Below are 19,247 nucleotides of genomic sequence, written 5' to 3'. Positions count from 1 at the left end.
GTATTGAAATTTGTAAAACTGCCAATTTATGTTAAAATTGAGCATCAAAAATATTGCGTTTAATTTTAATTGTTTGTCAATATCTTGATATTTAATTTAAATTTTCAAAGAGTAATACTTTTTAAATTTGAAAATACATTTTCAAATCTAAAAATACATTTTCAAATTGAAAAACAGTATAATTCTACTAAAGCTCTCAATAGTCATTTTATTATTATTATACAATCGTAAAACAATTCAATCTTTCGGACAACAGAACGCTGGAGATACTGTACATACGATGCAAAACCCTTTTGAAAGAAGAAATTTATCTTATGATACTTAATATTAATAATAATTATGCTTTATTACTTCAAACAAACACGCAGGAGCGTACGTATTTCGATTCTTTATTTATTTATTTTTTTTTGCTAAATAAACTCTTCACTATAAACGGATGTTGATTTTTAAAATATTATATATTTCTTGTGTGTGTGTATATATAGCGCATTCTCATAATAATTAATAGTTTGCTTTAACAAGCTGCACGTTGACTTTCGGTTTCATCTACTACATCCGCTATACTTAATGAGTGTGAGTGCTTCTCTTCCAGATTTTTAAGAACGTCGATTACTTTCATATCTTACCCCGCGCGACTTGCAATGGTGCATTTTAAGGCCAGTATTTTTTTTTTTAACATAACAATTAACTATATCATGTTTGTCGTTAACGTTAATAATCAGCTGCTAACAGATTCCATCTTACAAACGCTACGCCATTCCTTAACAGGCAAACGACTTCGTCACCGAACAATCTATTGCTGAATTTGTTTAAATTCTTTTTTTGTTTATAGGTAAGCTGCCTTCCTTGCACAATGGACGGAACGCGTCTTTCGAAAGCACGAAGTGTTTGATCTTTTTTTTTTTGTAAAATTTCAAAGATGTTGGAGATTATACCGTGGAACGCATTGATCCTATTAGTTTATGGTCCATTAAAATATTCTGCACAAAGCGTGTGGTATTTGTATTGTTCGCTATATTGCGTACTATACTACAATTAATTGACGTGTTGCATATTAACCACGTGCTACACTAACAGGAAATCACGAAGGTTCGCTCATCTCAACCAAAAATTCCTGCAAAGCACCGATTTCGATTCCCGCAGACTACAAGTGAAAAGGCACACGACTCCTCCTCCGACTGATCCTGAATCCTTTTGTGACCACATTCCATTTAACGCACCACCGATAACGTTTTCCCTCAGTTTCCGTTGGCGAGCAAACGCACCACATTTCTAGCTTGCATTCTGTTACATCTTTCTTTTTTTTTCTGACGCGCCCGAGAACAGTACAGCAACGTTAAGCACTTGATACATCAACATAAACCAACAGCCTCGCGCGCTTTGGGAAAGCGCTTCCGCGACTCTCAGCGAAATAAACACACTGGTTGTTAGTTAGCATACAAAGAGAACACGACCGGCGAAAATCATCACTTGCGACTCCGGGAAGGGTTTTTTTCTTCGTTGTTGTTGTCTTTTTGTTTCACGGCTCGGGGAAGTGTTTTTCTTTGCGGTCTGCAGCAGCGGCCTGAATAAATATACATCCGCGCATTCCACACACCGGGAAGAGACGCGATGGACATTCCACGATCGTTCACCAAAACTGATGCATTCGCATCATGATTCATGCGCACCGCGTCATCACACCAACGAAGCTTGACCGCTTATCTGCAGCGGGCGATCGCGCGTGCACAAATGGGAACGCGCGAACGTGGAAAATGTATATATATTTTAAACAAGAAAGAAAAATCAGCCCACAATGTGAAACAGAAAAACCCATTCCATCCGTCCACCCTCCAAAAAAAAGATCGTGTTTGCAAAAGACCGTGTGACACAGGCGCGCCCCGCCAGACACAATCGTGTTTTTTATGGCGCTCGAGAAAAGAAAACGGTACTAAAATTCAAAAAGGCCACTTTTAGTCCGATTGCGTGCGCCAATCCACCACCACCCCGCGTGAAAGAGGAAGACACTCGATTCTCAAAAGTTACTGTGGCGCGGCTTCTTTCGCCCCTAATTTGGCAAGACTCAGGCAGATGGGGCTATTCTTGTGAGGCTTATGAAAGATTTATGCTTTTTTAATGTGAAATTTACTGGAATTTTTTAACATGCTTCATCATCGCCGCTATCAGCGGAAGCCGAACGAAGAGAGTGTGTGGCAAGATGTCTCTTTTCACAAGCGGTGTGGCGGGGAACTGGAACATCACACATTTTTTTTTATCTTTTACGCTGCTAGTCAAATGCTGTCGCATTCTTCCTCCCGGTTTGGTTATCGGTTATCGGTGACGGGTGCAGAAAGCATGAAAGCTTACGTCACAACCCAAGTACACGATTGCGCGCGTGATGATTCTTCGCGTTACGCCAGCACCACCGAACAACTGGACGGCAAAAAGGAAAGAGCGAAGGAACCCTCCTGCCGAAAGACCTGCTAACAGATCAGCAGAAATTGTTTCAACAGTCAACAACAAATAAAAAAAAAGACCGGTCTGCTACAAATCGTGACCGTGTTTCCGTTGTTCGGGTGCTGGAGAGCGCACTGTTAGGTTAGTAATAAATAAACAAAAAAATCATGCTTTCCTCCTACCATAGTAGCTTTCATTCATTCCGATCTTCACACATACGCGCACGCACACGCACGCACTCCACTATCAGCGGAGGACGAGATATCCATTCTTGCGTTCGATGAAGCTCTTGCTGCTTTTGTGCTGCAATCAGCTTCAATCGTGCACCACACGAAACATCATCCCAGGATCGAGTCCTTTCGATCTTTTCCACATCCACATCCACATCCAAGAGAACCGTCCAAGACATTCTCGCAACCTACTCCTTCGACTTTTCCCAGCGTTTCCCTTTTTCCATCTGTTAGCATCGCGCACAAACAAGCACACGCATTCTCACACTCAAAAGCCTAGCTATTAGTCGTCAAGTGATGTCTAGCGTTTGCACCTCATCGTATTTCTTATCGGCCTCCTCAGCCATGAATCTGGCCTCCTTCAGCTGGTTCTCAAGGGCGTCCATGCGCTCCTCATCGGCCAGGGCGCGGTTCTCAAGAACCTTGCGAGCACTGCGAGTTTTTTTTTATTAGATATGTTCCGTTTTCACGTGGAAGGGATTTTTGTTTTCGACGTTACATTTACGTGTGTTTTTTTTTTCGCATAATAAAAAGTTAAATGATATTCCGATAATAAGCATAAATATCACAGTGCAATTTACGGAAACGACGATCGTTTCATTGTTTTTTGGCGGTTTACAATTAGCGATTTTTTTAATACAACGAATTTTCGGATGTAGTACAGTTTGTTTTTTTTTCGTTAACATAATCGATCGTTTCGAATAGGGCAAATTTTCGTTGCATCGCGAATAGATTACACGCACGTAATAATTTAAATGTACCGCATCATAAAAACAAACGATCGTAAAATAGTTAATTTATAAATTAAAAATACGCAAAATTTAACAAAATTGTATGTAATAAGATCGGGAATTGGGTAGAAAGATAAAAAAGAAAGAAAGAAAAAGAACCATTATAAGTAAGGACGAATTTTCCTTTAGCACACACACGGTCACGGATCAACCGGCCCTCGGGACGCTCCCGGTTTTGTGCTAAATCCAGCACATCTACACACGTGTGCCCCGTTTTGCCGAACAAAAAAAAGGCTGCTGTTATCGTACCGAGAAACAAAAGAAGCAGAAGGACAACGTCGAGTTCCCTAAATGTGGCATTTTCCCTTCAACAAATCCTGCCAAGCAACCACCTTGAACGGATGTGTGATTTAGGTTGAGGTAAAAGTCCCCTAATTTTCAAATTGAAGAGGAGAATCCAACGCCATGGAAGTGAAACAAATTTCGATGTTTTCCAAACCATCGACCTCAAGTGAAAGTGATCGAGAACGAACGAAGGACGAACGAATTCCAATGAGACCAAACAATCGGTGGGGGCACAGAACAATCTGTGTGAATCTTGAGAACGAAGGATATTCTGAGGCTAAGAGTTGGTGGGTTTGATCTCTAATGGAATCTCAAATAAAAAAAGAAGACGGGAAGGAAACAGGGAGTGTTTTGATCGGAGTCGAAGGATGTGTGATGATATGATGACAACCGTGTACCTCTTCGTATTTTTTGTCTGCTTCCTCTGCTATTAGCTTGGCCTGGGCTAGCTGTGCCTCCAGTATTGCTACCCTATCGTCTTCCATGTTTGTACGATTTTCAAGGGCTTTCCGAATCCTGTGGGGGAAGCATACAAGTGATCGCTGATTGAGTGGTGTGGGAGTTATATGGGGTGTAGGGGGAACCATGCGTATGTGTTGGGGTTTGGAAATCAACAAGGGCGATGAAACGAACACCCAAAACAGGCTCGTTCGGTGCAAATTTCAAATGCAAACACAGAACGAAGAGAGTTACGCGCATTAAATCACGCAAACATCTCGCTATACGTTGCGTCTGTGTTCTACGCTGCGACGACACGACCATCGTGTCGTCCTCGTTATCCTTCGTATGCTTCTTTTCTTATGCACGTCGCGGTGAGGTTTTTTCTTTTGTTTTTCTCGCAGGTTACGATTTTCCAGCGTCTTGCGCGCGGTTTTTCCGTGAACCGAGAGAGCGACACAGTGAGTGAACAGGAAGCGGGTGGTCGGACGGTATTCCCGTGGTTCCCTCCACCTCCTCCTGCTGCTACACTTGCTGTCCACTCTCTCTCTCTGACGTTCCTGTGCCCTTGCCCCCGCCAGGAACCTAACAACTTACCGTTCGCTCTCGTCGGCAGCGGCCGAAGCCTCTGACAGCTTAGCGGTGGCGGATGCCAAACGTTCTTCCGAACGTTCGAGATCCTCCTCCAGCAGCTGAATACGACGGTTCAGAGCGGCGACTTCCGATTCGGCCTGCAGAGAGAAGAGAAAAGGAAAAAAAAGGCAACCGTTAGTATATTCGGTAGAAAGCAAAAATGGGAATTTATAATAATAGCAGCAGCATAAATTCGCAATCTCTGTAAGTATGTAACGTACGTAAAATAGAAGCTAAAAAGAACCGCTTTCCCCCATTCGCAAGGATACACAAGCGTACGTCCTTGACACTGACGGCGGTCGAAATGTGACGTGATCGCGATCGAGGTCGGGTTGATGATTGCAAAATTTGCACACATGTTCGTAAGGCAAAAAGGAACCCTCCTGCGTGTCCTTTCGTGCGCGATGCAGTAATTACGATGCCGGATTTCCAGATCCACCCGAGGAGCCAGTGAAAGTGTACAAAGTCGAACGTAAGAGCACTAACAAACACCGACACTCGCGCTTCTTGCCATCCGCCCTTCACCATCCCCCCCCCTCTCTCCCCTTCCCCGCAACCCCCTCATCAGCATCAACTTCTGAGGTGCCCCCATGACATCGTTTCTCCATTTCTGGCCACACTTTGCGACCAAATAAGGCAATCCCACCGAGGAGCCCCGTACAAGGAGCCCAAGCGCACCACACGGCGGTTCGCCTTGTGGTTGGTGGTGGTAGTGGGAGAGAGAGATTGGCGAAAAGGAAACCCCCATTGCATGGCGCATGGCACGAATGATGTCATCTTGGCTTGGTGGCTCTGGCAGAAATGTGTTGTGGCCAACACACATCAAGCATGGTAAATAGGCACAGAAGAACCCCCGCCAAACGACGAGGACTGTGCGGCGGCCTTCATTGGACATAGGACACCCCCCTCATCGGTCTCGTGTGTCCTCACAAATGGTGTCCTCTCTCTCGCATTAAAAAAGGAAGAAAATTAAAATTTTATTACTTTAATTCGATTGCTCGCACCGAAAAGGTGTGCATTAAAGTCGACTGACTGATTGGCGCTGCTGATCGTTTGGGTTGGGTTGGGTGTTATGAAAAGCGGCCTACGTTTCGAAATCGCTCCCTCACACCGATGTGTTTTGTGCCTCTTATCATAGTCTCGCGCCGTGCGGCGTACAAATCGAGGACGAGATAAGACACTTTTGTTCGTACCGGTGAGACCCAAATACACGACGACAGCAGCGCCAGGGGGCTAAGCAACCTTAGCTGAAGCTGTTTATACAAAGGTAGGCAAAAATAACGGCCACAAAGGGATGAATCAACCCCCTGCAACTGGCAGCGCGTAGAGATCAAGTGCAGGCAAGTGCGGTGTGCAGTCTTCTAGCTAAAATGCCACCCCATATAGCACAAATCAGCATAACAATCGTTGCATGGCGTGATGAACGAGTACAATTGTGAAGGGGGAAAGAGTGGCACAAACAGAGCGCCCTATTCCTCTTCATTTTTCCGCCACCCAACGAAAGCTTCCCTCCATTGCCGGAACGTGGAGGTCGGATAGTTGAACAGACAAAGCGTACGAAGCTCGAACCGCAATCGGACGCTTGTTTAACCCTGAAGATGGCAAACGTGAGCGCGGCGGCGTAGCTTTATGGTGACATCATCCTCCAGCCAGAGCCGGATCATCCCTCCTGTGGGAGGGTGGGGGGGGGGGGGGGCAACGACTGGGAACGGGGGGCTTGGCTTTGTGACCATAAGGCGCCCGCCGTGTCGATTGGCGTCAGCGAAACAATAAAAAAAAGCGCAACAATCTAAAAGGCGGCTAACTATAATTATGCTCAAGGTCATCATCTCTTGATCGCCTGACTGGCTCAAGGACCTCTCTCTCTCTCTCTCTCTCTCTCTCTCTCTCTCTCTCTCTCTCTCTCTCTCTTTCGCTTTTTGTGGCACATTTCGCGACATTTCTTCGTCACCAAATAAGGAGAATAAATTTGCGTTCATTTCCTTCTGTTGGAAACGAAAAACCCACCACCCGTCGGGAGGCCCATTTTCCAGCAGGATGCGGTGCGGCAGCATTGAGCAACACTGTGTGCAGTTGGTACACTGTTCGGTGTGTACATGTGTGTACGTGTGCCAATGCGCGATGTATGCGTTTTAATCGAGCAGAAAAATATGGCCAGCTTTTCCACGATAAAATCCTCCCCTTTTTGGCTTGTTATATCCATGTTATAACGTGACCGACCCTTCCCACGAACGGCCGCGGCGGTCTGCCCTTAGCTTTATACCGCATTGTCGTCATGAAATAGGGCGTGGTGCTGCTGCCATGGCCGCGATGGCACCCGCTTCTTTTCGCTGCTGGTCATTCGCCAACCGAAGCACCTCGAACCGAACTCATAAACGGCCGGGCGGTGGAACGCGTCGAGACAGCATAAAAAATGCGATGATCGTTCATTCCGCGCAACAGAAGATGCACTCAACAAGTCATGTGAAAAGGGGTGAAACGAAGAAAGAGGGATGAAATAAAAAAAAATGCCACCCCAACTCTCGCTTCTCCCCCTTTTTCAGGTGGTTTCTTCCGTTCCCGATCTTGGGGTTGCGTTCGATATATTCGCCGGCATCGCGAACTTACGCATACCAACGCCCGGCTGGAAATTCTCACCCCCAGTGTGGTTTGGACCCGCAGCAGTTTGTGGTGGTGTTGTTCCGGTGCCGAGTTTCAGCTCCACAACCTTTCGAGTGGGCAGGTGAGCAGCGTGAGGTGAGGACCAAGCAAACGATAGCTACTCATTCATGCCGCGTTGCAGCCGGGAGTTTGGTGATGGTGTTGGTCCCGCTGTTACAGGTTCCAAACTACACGCCAATGGCAAGAAAGCATGCCAAAGAAGCCCACCGCACCGGGGGTATGCGTCATTCGCCGTTACAACCGGCGCCCGTGAGGCCAATGCTACGCACGCACACAACCACATCCGCGAGCCGGGCTGGTTTTCCTCACGGGCGCCCAGAGATTCCGGCCTGTAAAATTGAGGTGCCACCCGTCACAATGCCATTGTGACCTAGCCACACACACACACACGCCTTAGACCTCTACGAAAGAAAAGATGAACGCAGTTCGATCAACTATTTCATGACTTCGCGGGTCAGTTCTAGCCAAACGGCTGCAGGGGAGAAAGTCCGAGTGGAAAACTCCATCACGATCGGGAAGGAGGTCATATTTGCAGATACTCCCCTCCTTGCCTTCCATCGCTCTCTCTCTCTCTCTCTCTCTCTCTCTCTCTCTCTCTCTCTCTCTTTCGTTTTCGCGGCTCTTTCTTCCTCGCGGGAGTCCAGGAGGAAAGTACTGCACCGACGATTAATGCAACTTATTTTGCGCCCAATTTCCCATTTCCTTCCGTCGAGAGGGCACTTACCCTTGTGCTTACTTTTGATTTGCTAATATAAGCACACATCGAGCGAAATTGTGTGGGCAGACCGAAAACAAAAAAACAAATGCCCTAAATTGCGTTTGGTGAACAAAGCGAAGGAAAAACAAAAAAAATTAGACACACAATTAAGGTGGTGGTCAAGCATTGCCCATCTCTGCCACCAAACAGCCGCAACCACTTAGTGGCCCCATTCGCTTGTGGCGAGCTATCAACGTTGATCAACGTTAATATCGACCGGAAAACTGACATTCCTCATACCACGCTGCTTTTAGATCAGGTGGGATTCGCTGCTTAAAAGAATGAGTATGTAATTATGCAAGATTTATACAAAAATAGATGACTTAAAACCGGACAAAGATACGCCCAAGAGATGACTCATAGACTCGATATGCTCGCACCCCCACCTTCTTGCACGAATCAATTTAACCGATCGTCGTGCGAGGAAAATGACCACACTGAAACGCGGGTCAGAGGGAATCGAATAAAAATGAGCATAGAATGACCGGTCGATCGAAAGTATGCGGCAGGAGCACCGTTCGCTTGCGACAACACACGCATCGTCGGACCGGTTTGCTAGCCGCGCTACGGACGCACACTAGCGCACAGTGCCCCTCAAATATTGAGGCATTTCATGCGTCAGTGGCTGCTCGGTATTCGGATCGAAATAGGGACACAGCAGTGCATTTTTTTGCAGGTTGACGAAGCACACATAATTCAAATGAAAGAAAAGTGCATCAAGCCGCACGATGGCAACGAAAGGTGCGTACCACACTGTGTGTCACCATTCCGGGCGAAACCGGGCGAGTTCTGGGCTTGTTTTTGTTGTTATTGTTCTTCCCGAAATGACTTTGACACTTCCAGCGGAACGAGAGAGAGACAGAGAGCGCGCGCGCTTGTTCCCGTGCGTTCTATAATAAAAAAAGCGAGGGACATGCGTACCGAATGATGCCCTTTTGTGGTCGCTTTCGCCCTCGGTGTGACTAGCATCTGCTAATCACGGGGTTAAGAAATTGGATATATCTGGGAGCCCTGCCGCGTTTTAGCAGATAAACATTCCGATCAAAAAAACCTAGCCACCAATTGACCTTCAACATTCTTCAAGAAAATGTTGCTCAATTTCTCACAATCTTCTTTCCTGGAGATTGCTCTCTCTCTCCCTCTCTCTGTCTATCTTTCGCTCTCTCCTGTCTTATACAATCTCTCTGGTTGAGGGGTTGCCTTTCCATTGCGCGATCTCCTGTTTTGTCGTCCGTCGTGTCGTAGTCGATTTCAATAAATTTACGACCGGCTTGGCACAACACGCAAGGTGGTTGTTTCTATGCTGTTTTCTTATTAATAGAACATCAATAGGCGCACACGGCCATCGTCCCATTTTGTTGTCCCTAGAGGGCATCTGCATCAATAAGCGAGTTTGTTTGGGAGCCGCATCACCGAAACACAATCGACATTCTCCAGCCCCGCGTGGAGCTTCCATTTGCTTTATGAAAAAGGCGAACACTAAAAAGGACGACCGGTAAAACAACTTACTTCCTCGCGCCTCATCACTTCGTTTTGGAGCTTTTTGTGAAACTCCTCGCACTCATCCTTGTACTTTTCCATCTCCTCCTTCGTCTGCCGCATCTTCTTCTTCAGCACGTCGAGCAGGTTGCCACCCTGTTGCAGATTCGCGGACATGATGGTGGTATCTATTTTGCTTGCTGCCGTTCGAATTTTAAAAGAAGAAAACTGCCTTTCCCTTCTACACACTTATCGCCGCAAGATAAGATGCAATCGCGGGCGACCACCACGCAAACGATATGGCAAAACTGGACCGGATTATCAACTATGCCTTTGCGCGACAAAATCATGCAAAACCCACACCTCAGCGCGCGGGGTTTTGATTCGATTTTCTTTTTTTGCCTTTTCCTACTTTCTTGGACCACTTGCACTCGCGTCGATTTGTCTCACACACACTCGTCTCGGACGCAAATTTCCCCGGCGGCGAGAATCGGCTACTTAAAAATTTTAAAATACTATTTTTGTTTCACTGCTAAGAGGAAGAACAACATGGAAGGGAGTTAAACAATACGGTTCACTACTCCAGGCAGAGGCAAAGGCACCCGAAACACGTCATGCTTCAAAAGTTATCCCCCAATTCACTAAGCAACCCAGAACGAACACTGTTGTGTAAAACATTTGCCTCGTATGGAGTACTTTCCTGGGGCAGGAAAAGATGCACAATTTAGGAGGCTTTTTAGTGCAGGGTTTTTAATACAATCACCACTGGCAGAATCAAGCCTCTACATCACATTCCAAACTCCGGCAGGATGGGTACAAGTGATTTTCGCCCGTTTCAGCGGTTACTTCTCTTCGCCCGTGCTACGGCTCCCGTGGGAGCGACACACGCACGCACACACGCACACACAGCACAGCACCGCAACGGGCGCACTCAAGCACACCAACACTACCTCACGAAGCCAGAGCGCTTCTTCCTATTCTTTCGTTATTTCCCTCTATCGCCGCCACAAAATTCTTTCCTTCCAGCGCGATACGTTTTCGCCCTGCAAGCAAATATATTCCGCGGCCCATCACATTCGCGATATTGCACGATAAAACTCAACCCACACAGCGGCATTCCAAGTAGCCCACAGTAAATTAGGCTCACAACGAGCCTAAGCGCGGCGTTAATAACTCCCAAAAACACTGGCGCGAGCCTGTAGCAAAAAAAAACCCAACGGCATCGCCCCTTTACACCGTAACGCGAGGCGACACGCCCGTGTAATCTTCGCTCGGTGCGAATTTTGTGGGCGCTTTTCGATTGAATTTCACCAGACAGGCTGGCTGGGCGGAATTGGGCAGCCAACAATTGATTCCACGCGAATTTCAAGCCACAACTCAGGCGACGAACCGAGAATAAAAACGCGACTCACTTCAAAAAAGCTGAACTGGATTTGTTGGACGACGACTTCGAATTGAGAGTAACATACTCTTCTTGCCGTGCGAACACGCTCCAGCACACGCACACAACCGCGCACAGACCGGCCGTCTCGTTCCAATGGCGCCCGACAGGTCTCGCTCGCTCTCCGTGCGGCGTTCGAAGCGTTTTCGCTCTCGCTCGTTCGAAGCGTTTTCGCTCTCGCTCTAAAAACCCGAAGTGGCTCCGAGGCTCTGGTTTATCTTAAAATTGTGCTGAATTAAATGGCTAAATTATGCCGCCAAAAAAGGGTGCGCAACTATGCAACGCAAAACGTGAAGGGAGGACACTTGAAAATGGTCCTTCCTTGGACTTGATCAGTGACGAATGGCGGGTTTTGGTTTATCAAACCGAAATAGGCCATTAACCAAACTTCCCCCCGGGCCGTAATTACTCTCAATTACGTGGCTAGATGCGCGTATATGTTTAGGTAAATCCACCTGAATCGAACCATGAACCTAACGCAGCCAATTCCGGCCGCATGAGGCGCGTATACGCCACCACATGCGCCACTGGACCGTAACACGCACCTTCGAATAAACCTTCCCCCCATTCGGAACCATTTTCCGTTGTTCTTTTGTGAAAACGGTTCTCTTCCCCCCACCCGCCGTGGACTCTCGCTTCCTTCCTGCTAATGCATTCGCGCCGTGATGCATTTAAATAGTAAAATATTTGACCCACCAAAAACGCCCCCATCTCCGCACCGAGAAGCGAACAACATATTCAAGCATAATGTACCGCGCGACCGAGACCAGCCCATGAGCATTGCGAGAGCATCGATCAATTCATGTTACCCAAAAAGAGGGGGGTGCCTCCATTTTTTACTGCCACTATGGAAGGGCAAAAGAAGACGACGAAAACAAAAAAAAAGCAACCCATCCATCTCGGTCAAATCGAACCCACCCAACCCTGTTTGGCGCGAGTAGAATAGAACGGAAACGCCACCCTTTTCGCAGGTGCCACCAGCCAGCCGAATTCCACCTGACGGCGGGCGAGAGTTTAGGGCATCACTTCCGAAAAGGGGTGCGCTGCTGGAGGTCATCCGAATGCATTGTCACGGTACGATCGTACAGTGGCTCCCGAGATAAACGCATGGTCCCCTGTTTCATATCTGCCCCGTCGCACATAGTGATCAGTGATTGTTACAACACCCATGGCAGGTATTCGAGCGCTAGGTGAATCATGAGCGAACTTCGCTAGACGATCGCCTGCGGGTTTTATCACCATCCAAGGGATAGCAAACTAACGTCAAATGCGAGAGCAACCTCAACGTAGGCAGATTTTCGTGATATTACGAGTGTTTGCCTGAATCGTTCGCGGTTAGGATCAGCTTACGCCGGCAGGTGACCTCGGTTCGGGGCCATACGATCGATAGATATGGGGGACAAAACTTCACCCTGCCGGCAGCAAATCGAACGACGGGGACGATGGACGACAGGACAGGCAAAAACCAATCGATTGAGCGATCAGATTACGGATTCATCATGCGTTGCTTGGCTTTGTGCTCAGAATCGTGCGCAAGGTGTAACACCGACTGGCCTCCATAGCACACAGTGTGTCATGTGATCGTCATGCCAACCGGTAGCAGCGTCGGTGAGGCATCCTGGGGGTAGAAGGGAGGGATGCCACCTTCTCAACCACACCCACTCCACCGGAACAACCAACGACACCGGAGGTGACAGTACCCTTTCGGATATGACACTACACGCGGCGTGTGATGGTTGAGTGCATATTTCATTAATCTAATACCGTACGCCAAGGCCGTGGTGCCGTGTGGCAAATGAACTGGAATCCAGCGACCGGTGCCAGCGACTGGTGTCCTCCGAAGGTTGCCACCACACGAAGGCCACCCTCAACGTGCGGTTAAGTTTTCAATAGCTTTCGATCGCTTTCTCTGGTTGCGGGTGTTAGCGATCGAACGCGACGGTTCCGTGCTAGTAGATTCGTGATTTTCACGCATCTAGAGGACCTCCCAAAAACAGGTGGCTCACCGGAGGAACCTGGTCAAAAAGCAGCATAAAGGGTACGCGCGTTTCGTAATGGATGTGTTCGGTGGTGTGCCACCCCCTTCGAGAACCACCCCAAAGCCGGGTATAGGAGCCAGTGTGCGGGAGATTGCACCTTGAAAGCGACCCATCGAGGGACGACGAGCTGCACCAGCGGGGGACGGCGCGTTCCCATGCCAAGCACCGCCAACACCGCCAGCACCTCGTCGCTGATCGAAGGGGAAACGTAAAGATCAGTTCCTTAAATGGACAAAATCGCTCGCTGCCTATAGGCCGGGGTTTCGCGGCACAAGGCTGCCCGCCGCCACAAAGTCGCACAAGCAAAATTCCCCATTCGAGTGCGGCGCGGCCAAGCAGGCGATGACTATGTTTGTCTTTCCCCTGGTTTTGTGGGGGGCCAGCATCGAGTCGAGGTGATACATGGGGTGTATCATAAAATCCAATGCCATCGGGCGCCCGACTTTCCGAAAAAAAATACCCACACACACACAGCAGCGTGCGAACAGCAACAACAACAAAATCAGACACAAGGCGCCAGCACCGGACACGTAATCGATCCTTCGAGCTCTGCTTCATCTTTAGCTGCTATCCCATACCCGGCTCGCGCGCCTGCCAGAGATGTTGTGGTAATTATTTACTGCTCATTCAGCAGGGCCCCATATACACCATTGGACCGGTACGGTAATTCGGCCACGCAAAATGTAGGACATCAAGCCCACCATAAGCGATCGCGGATCGCCGAAGCAGCGGCTCTACGAGTGGAACTTTTAAGCGTGGTCGAACGTCGCGCGATCGATGGTGGAAATTGCATCGACAAACGTCAGCTGAGTTCGCGGACCGGCCGCACGATGGCGCCACTGGTTGCGAGTTTTAAACTTTCGATCGCGCCGGCGCCCAGGGGCAAGACAAATCGATCTCCACCCGCGCACGACCGTTGCGAATTACGAAATGCGTTGGAATACGGCGTAAGGGTAAGAAGGTATTGTTTTCTGAATTTGTTGCGAGATTATTTGCTGAAAGGGACGCTATTAAGTTTGCTCCGCTCGCGGATGAAGTAAAGGGAAAAGAAAATATTACAAGAAACACACACAAACGAAAAAAACGCGCGGAAGCTAACCGGAACCGCAGGCGGAGAAATGATTCAGAATTTGGTACCATAAACCAGTGATTTTTTTTATCGGCTTTTTCGCCCGCAGCGGACGCGCATCGCTGGTATCGTTCTCTTGCGTCCGGTTCCTCGAACCACTGACCGTGGTATATTGAGGCGGGAAAGGCTCAACCTTAATGAAATGTATAAATATTTACACGGTCTCGTTACTTTCGCGGTGCAATAAGCCAGTGCGAAACCAAAAAGCGCGCGCCAGTAAGGCCCATCGTTTCAAATCTATTACGTACGTCCATACGGACCTCGGGGGTCGTAGGAAAGTAAATCAACAGCAAAAGGAGAAAAAAACGCGCACACACGATTTCAAATAGCCTATCAATCTCCTGGTCAATTTTGCACGTGATTGGACGCACCGGAACGTTCCCAATGCAACGTTAGAGCGGATGTGGCGTCATTTGGCTTTATCGCGTCTAAGTATCGTACCTCCGATGTAGATACCTATATCAAGCTGTGTTTGGGTCGGAATTTCGGGACTGATAATTTATCATAATTTCCCCAAATATGTACCGTAGCTTACCCTTCGCAGCGAATGAACCGCTACGCTTGGGTGTGATTATCGAGTCGAGAAAAGGAAACCCTCATTTCGATGGTAGCGGTCAAGTTGTGCTGGAAAGCACCGAAATCAATCGATGGGGCCCTCCTTCTGAGTCACGGACGTCTTATCACACCCACCTTTGAGCTTGTGCGTGTGCTACCTACCCCCCTAGCAGATGATTACATTATACTCTTCGCAATAATTGATCTGATCTCTTACTGTACCTCCCACAATGGCAGCTAGGCAAGCAAAACGTGCGTACAAAGAACAAGACTGCAAGGAAGGGAGTATGCTCCCCGAAAACCCCAGCTAGGCGAAATATTCCCAGCTTTTGCTGAAGCTAACACCGACTCAGCGCGTGGTGTGTAATGTAAAATCTCCCATCATAGCCCGCCTGCGGGGTGAAATCTCTCATCTACCCTAGCCCGGTCGAAAATTGGGAAAAAAGAAACCACGAAAATTGCTCCCCCTCTCGGAGGTTAGCCGCGCGCCTGGGTGTGCGTTGCGTTTTGAGCCGACGGGTGAAGGAAACGCCAAGCCAAGGGAAGTGAAAGAGAAAAACAACCCCCACAGCTTAGAGAAGGTGCGCACGAGCTTGGCCTAGCGTAATCGCAATGAAAACGTATTGCGCTTTGCTGCGCCACCTTGGGGTTACACTTTTACGATCGCAAGTAGAAGCGCGTTGAACGAAACCGCACCCCCAACCCACAGGGTTGGTTTGTCGCATTCCACCACCCCCAGGGCAAATGGCGGTACACCCTGGTGCGCATCCGCGCACACGGTAAGAGTGCGCGGCGATTTGAAACTGGCGATTTTCTGCGATGATTTCTTCCTTTGGCTCGTGTACGCGTAGGCAAGAGAGTTATGTTTAGAGCACGGACTAAAAGTGGCCGCTAGTAGCGCAAGGCCACCGCAATATGGCGCCTTCCGTGATGATATCATCCATTCGCTCGAGCTATCATGCACGCTCGGTCAAATTGCACGACGCAATTTTGCCCCGTTGCCCGCAAAATACGCCACAAGGGAATGATTTGCCGTTGGAAAGTATTCTGTACAAAGGAGCGCGTTCGCGCACGCCGAAAGCGCACGCGTCGTGCTAAACGTCGGGCACGTAAACGTCCTACGCGCGCGCTCCATGGAAAATCAGTATTCAGAACGGATCGTGCTCCCTCTGTATGCGCTAAAAATAGCATTCTGCACCAACGCGTCACCGTGTTCCGACCCCGGGATGGTGCCCGACATTTTCGACCTAGCGGTGGGTTTTTTGGCCGCACCATGGCGCTTCGAGAAATGGTTCTTGAAAGTAAAAGGGGAAATGGACTGGCCCCGGGGACCGAGCGTTTGACAGCAAAAGTTTAAACGTGCGACAATATTTACCCGCTTTAGCTGCGTTTTCATGATGTTGTGCAGCTCGTTCCGGATGATGTTGAACTTCATCATGGTGTCGGAGCTGAAGATGGACCGCCCAAACGCCAGTCCCGGATAATCTGCGCATCGCTTCTGCCTCCGGTGTTCCCGCTCGGCGATGACCTCCGTCCGTTCGCTCGTGCACCGCAGCTTAGCCCATTCCGCCACATCCGGGTCGTTTTCGTCGTTGGTTTCCTTGTAGTCACCCGCCGGTCCGCCGCCGCCGTACTCCACCGATCCTATCAGCCCGATGACCGCGTCCAGGTCACATGGTGCGCCATCCCCCGACGCTCGGTGCTCCAATGCCGCCGCCGCTGCTGCTGCTGCCGCCGATGTCCTCGATTTTTTCCGCTTTCCATCCGGACCGCTCACTGCTGCGCTGCTGCTGCTGCTACCCTTCGATGAGGATTTCTTTCCGCTGGATGATGATTTCTTCTTTCCGCTGCCCGGCGTCGTCGGATCATCCGATTGGGGGCTCTTTTTGCTGCGCTTCAGCTTCTTGCTGATCTGCTGCACCAGCTCCTTCCCGCTCTCGATTTTGTCCAGCTTTAGTTCTATGCTCTCGCTGCCGGCCTCCTCGTCGTCCGGCAAGCGCCCGTCCGGGTCCAGTGGTTCGCTGAGTACTATCACATTTTTTGGACTAACGCTGCTACGGTTGCTGCCGCGGTTGTTGTTATTGTTGTTCAACAGATCGTGCTCCGGTTCCGGGGTGTTTTCCTTGCTATTGTCACCGCTCCACCTCGCAGCACTAATTGCAGTGATATTGCTGCTCACGATATTACTATTTACAATGTCAGCGATTGTATCATCGGTGGCTGCCGCTGATGCTGCCAGCTCAAAGTCATCCAGTTCCGCATCGATATCGTTCGGTAGCTGCTTGCCGCCCGCAACCGTCGTTCCCGATCCGTAATCCGTTGTGGTCGCACCATGCTGGTTGTTGTTATTGCTGGCACCCCCGCTTGGGGAGCCCACCCCGCCAACGCCCGACACTATCAGTGACGATGCGGAAGAAGACAGCGACGATGACGACAGAGAGTTGCTGCCCCCGTCGAAGGCTCCGCGCAGGGCAGCTATCACGTCCTCGGCCGGAACGGTGGACTGCCGTGTCCCCCCGAACCGGGGATGGTGCTGATGGCCACGCTTCCGTCCCCCCGCGCCAGGGCCCGGGCCGGAGTTATTTTCGCACATACTACTCTCACCATTAGCCACCTTCGCCTTTCGAACGGGAACGTCTTCTTCGTCGTCGGTCTGTTTTCGGTTGTCGAGCGACGTTTTCACAACGTCTTGTTTTTTTCTCGGTCCTGTCACTGACACTGACACTTCTGACACTGCTGACACCGCTGTCAGCCGTTCGCTCTCGGCCCAATCGTCCGCTGCCGGTGCCGAGCTCTGGCAGATTTTGAAAGCAGCACGCGGATCGTCCGCCTGCCGTTGCCGGCGGCCGTTGCACGTTCGGTCACGCTGTCCTCCTCGGCGCGAATGCCGCTCCTTCTTCGGTTGCTTGCGCTTGCCAGCGCTCTTGTTACCATTTTTTCGACCACCAGCGCCACCTTCCCGGGACGGTTTGGGCCGGCTGCAGCAGTCCGGCTTCCGCTTCCGATTCCCGTACGATATTACTCCAACCATGGCTGGCGCGGAGTGGCACCACCATTCGCGACCGCGTGCTCCACGACCGTTCAAAACTTTCTCCGGGGCCCGGTCCGGGTTCTAATGCCGCGTGTATGCGAGGCGCAGTACACTTATCTTGTGAATGAATCCCGTGCGCGCTTTCTTTCGCCAGCCCCCGAACCAACGCGAGATGACGGTGGTAGTCATCGCATTTGACCCATTCTTTGTCTTCTTTGGTTTCTTGTGCCCTGCACTCCGTCCCCAGGCGGGTCCAACTAGTCGCTCCACGCCCCGGACCCCGTCCCCGGCGACATCCATTCATTCAGATATCTGCACCGGATCGGATTTGGCTTTGGTCGGAATGCGTTGGCTGTGCCGCCATTTTTTCTTTTCCTTTCTTTTCTGGTCCAATCTGACGGTCGACACCGTACGACGGGCATTGATAAAATTAGAGAATGATCGGCATCCGTGACGATAATGTCCACCATCGTTGGGCCCATTCCGGTTCCTCATCGATCACATCTTTTGCTCGACCACCGCCGTACTTGCCGTACGTGTGCCGATCGGTGTGCTTGCGCAGGAGCAACGCGCGCACAATCCCTTCTGCGCACGTGCAAACGCGCCATGTTCTAGCACATTGGTAGCAAAATGCCACACTCGCCGCTTTCGGACCGACAACGAGCACGGCTGTTACGGATTCATCTTTTCCCTGCGACGGTGGCGGAACGCATTCCGAGGAAAATTCCCCGGCTCCTAGACTTTGAACGCCGTGGCCGATCGCTTCGACAGACGATCGCTAGTTTTCATTGCTGCGGCTCGCTTGCTACGATTCGGTTTATAAAAATAGCCTACGACAGGGGCAGACCATATTGCCCGGTCGACCTGCTCGAATCGACCCCATCGTCGAGAAACGCATGAGCATGATGAGCTCATTTTGCAGAAATTCATGTTGCTGATTCAATTTGTGACACAGAAAAACTTCCACTGTAGATTCCACTTTAGATACCGTTCTTGTTGCCACCCTGATAGCATTGTTTGTAAAACAAAAGCTGCATCTCAATTATTTAGGAACCCGTTACGCAATTTTCAGCGCTGCAGGTATAATTCTGTCTACGCACTGCAATTTTTAGATTAATTACCAACGACGTGCAGGACTCATGTTCACAGTCCTGCGTCGGGCGGAACGGTAATGCCAAGCGAATACAGTATTTTTAGGGCACATTTTTAGGTAGTGGCGTCATATTTAATCGACAGAAGGGGAACGTCAAGTAACGTTAAATAATAACCTAATATTACCTAATATTACGATATCTGTAGCTGATGAAATGTCGGTGTGCAGCTCTAGTATCTGCTTTCATCG

General features: G+C 49.5%; 1 protein-coding gene across 11 annotated transcripts in view; it reads right to left on the bottom strand.

The window, feature by feature from the left end:
* LOC128730557 (tropomyosin-2) overlaps nucleotides 1-19,247 on the bottom strand; it is a 39,003-nt gene that overhangs the window by 14,486 nt on the left and 5,270 nt on the right. For 7 of the 11 annotated variants that reach the window (XM_053823615.1, XM_053823619.1, XM_053823621.1 and 4 more), the window contains exons 3-4: nucleotides 4,778-4,911; nucleotides 2,981-3,098 (exon numbers count right to left, since the gene is read on the bottom strand). In XM_053823615.1, the coding sequence (XP_053679590.1) occupies nucleotides 2,981-3,098; nucleotides 4,778-4,911 (252 nt within the window). Of the gene's footprint in view, nucleotides 1-2,980; nucleotides 3,099-4,140; nucleotides 4,259-4,777; nucleotides 4,912-9,740; nucleotides 10,094-19,247 lie in introns of those variants that run through there. The other 4 variants (XM_053823623.1, XM_053823624.1, XM_053823625.1 and 1 more) reach the window with 2 other exon arrangements.

This window comes from Anopheles nili, chromosome 2 (genome assembly GCF_943737925.1).
Source record: "Anopheles nili chromosome 2, idAnoNiliSN_F5_01, whole genome shotgun sequence".
NCBI lineage: Eukaryota > Metazoa > Arthropoda > Insecta > Diptera > Culicidae > Anopheles > Anopheles nili.
This window is presented reverse-complemented; position numbering and strand designations above follow the sequence as displayed.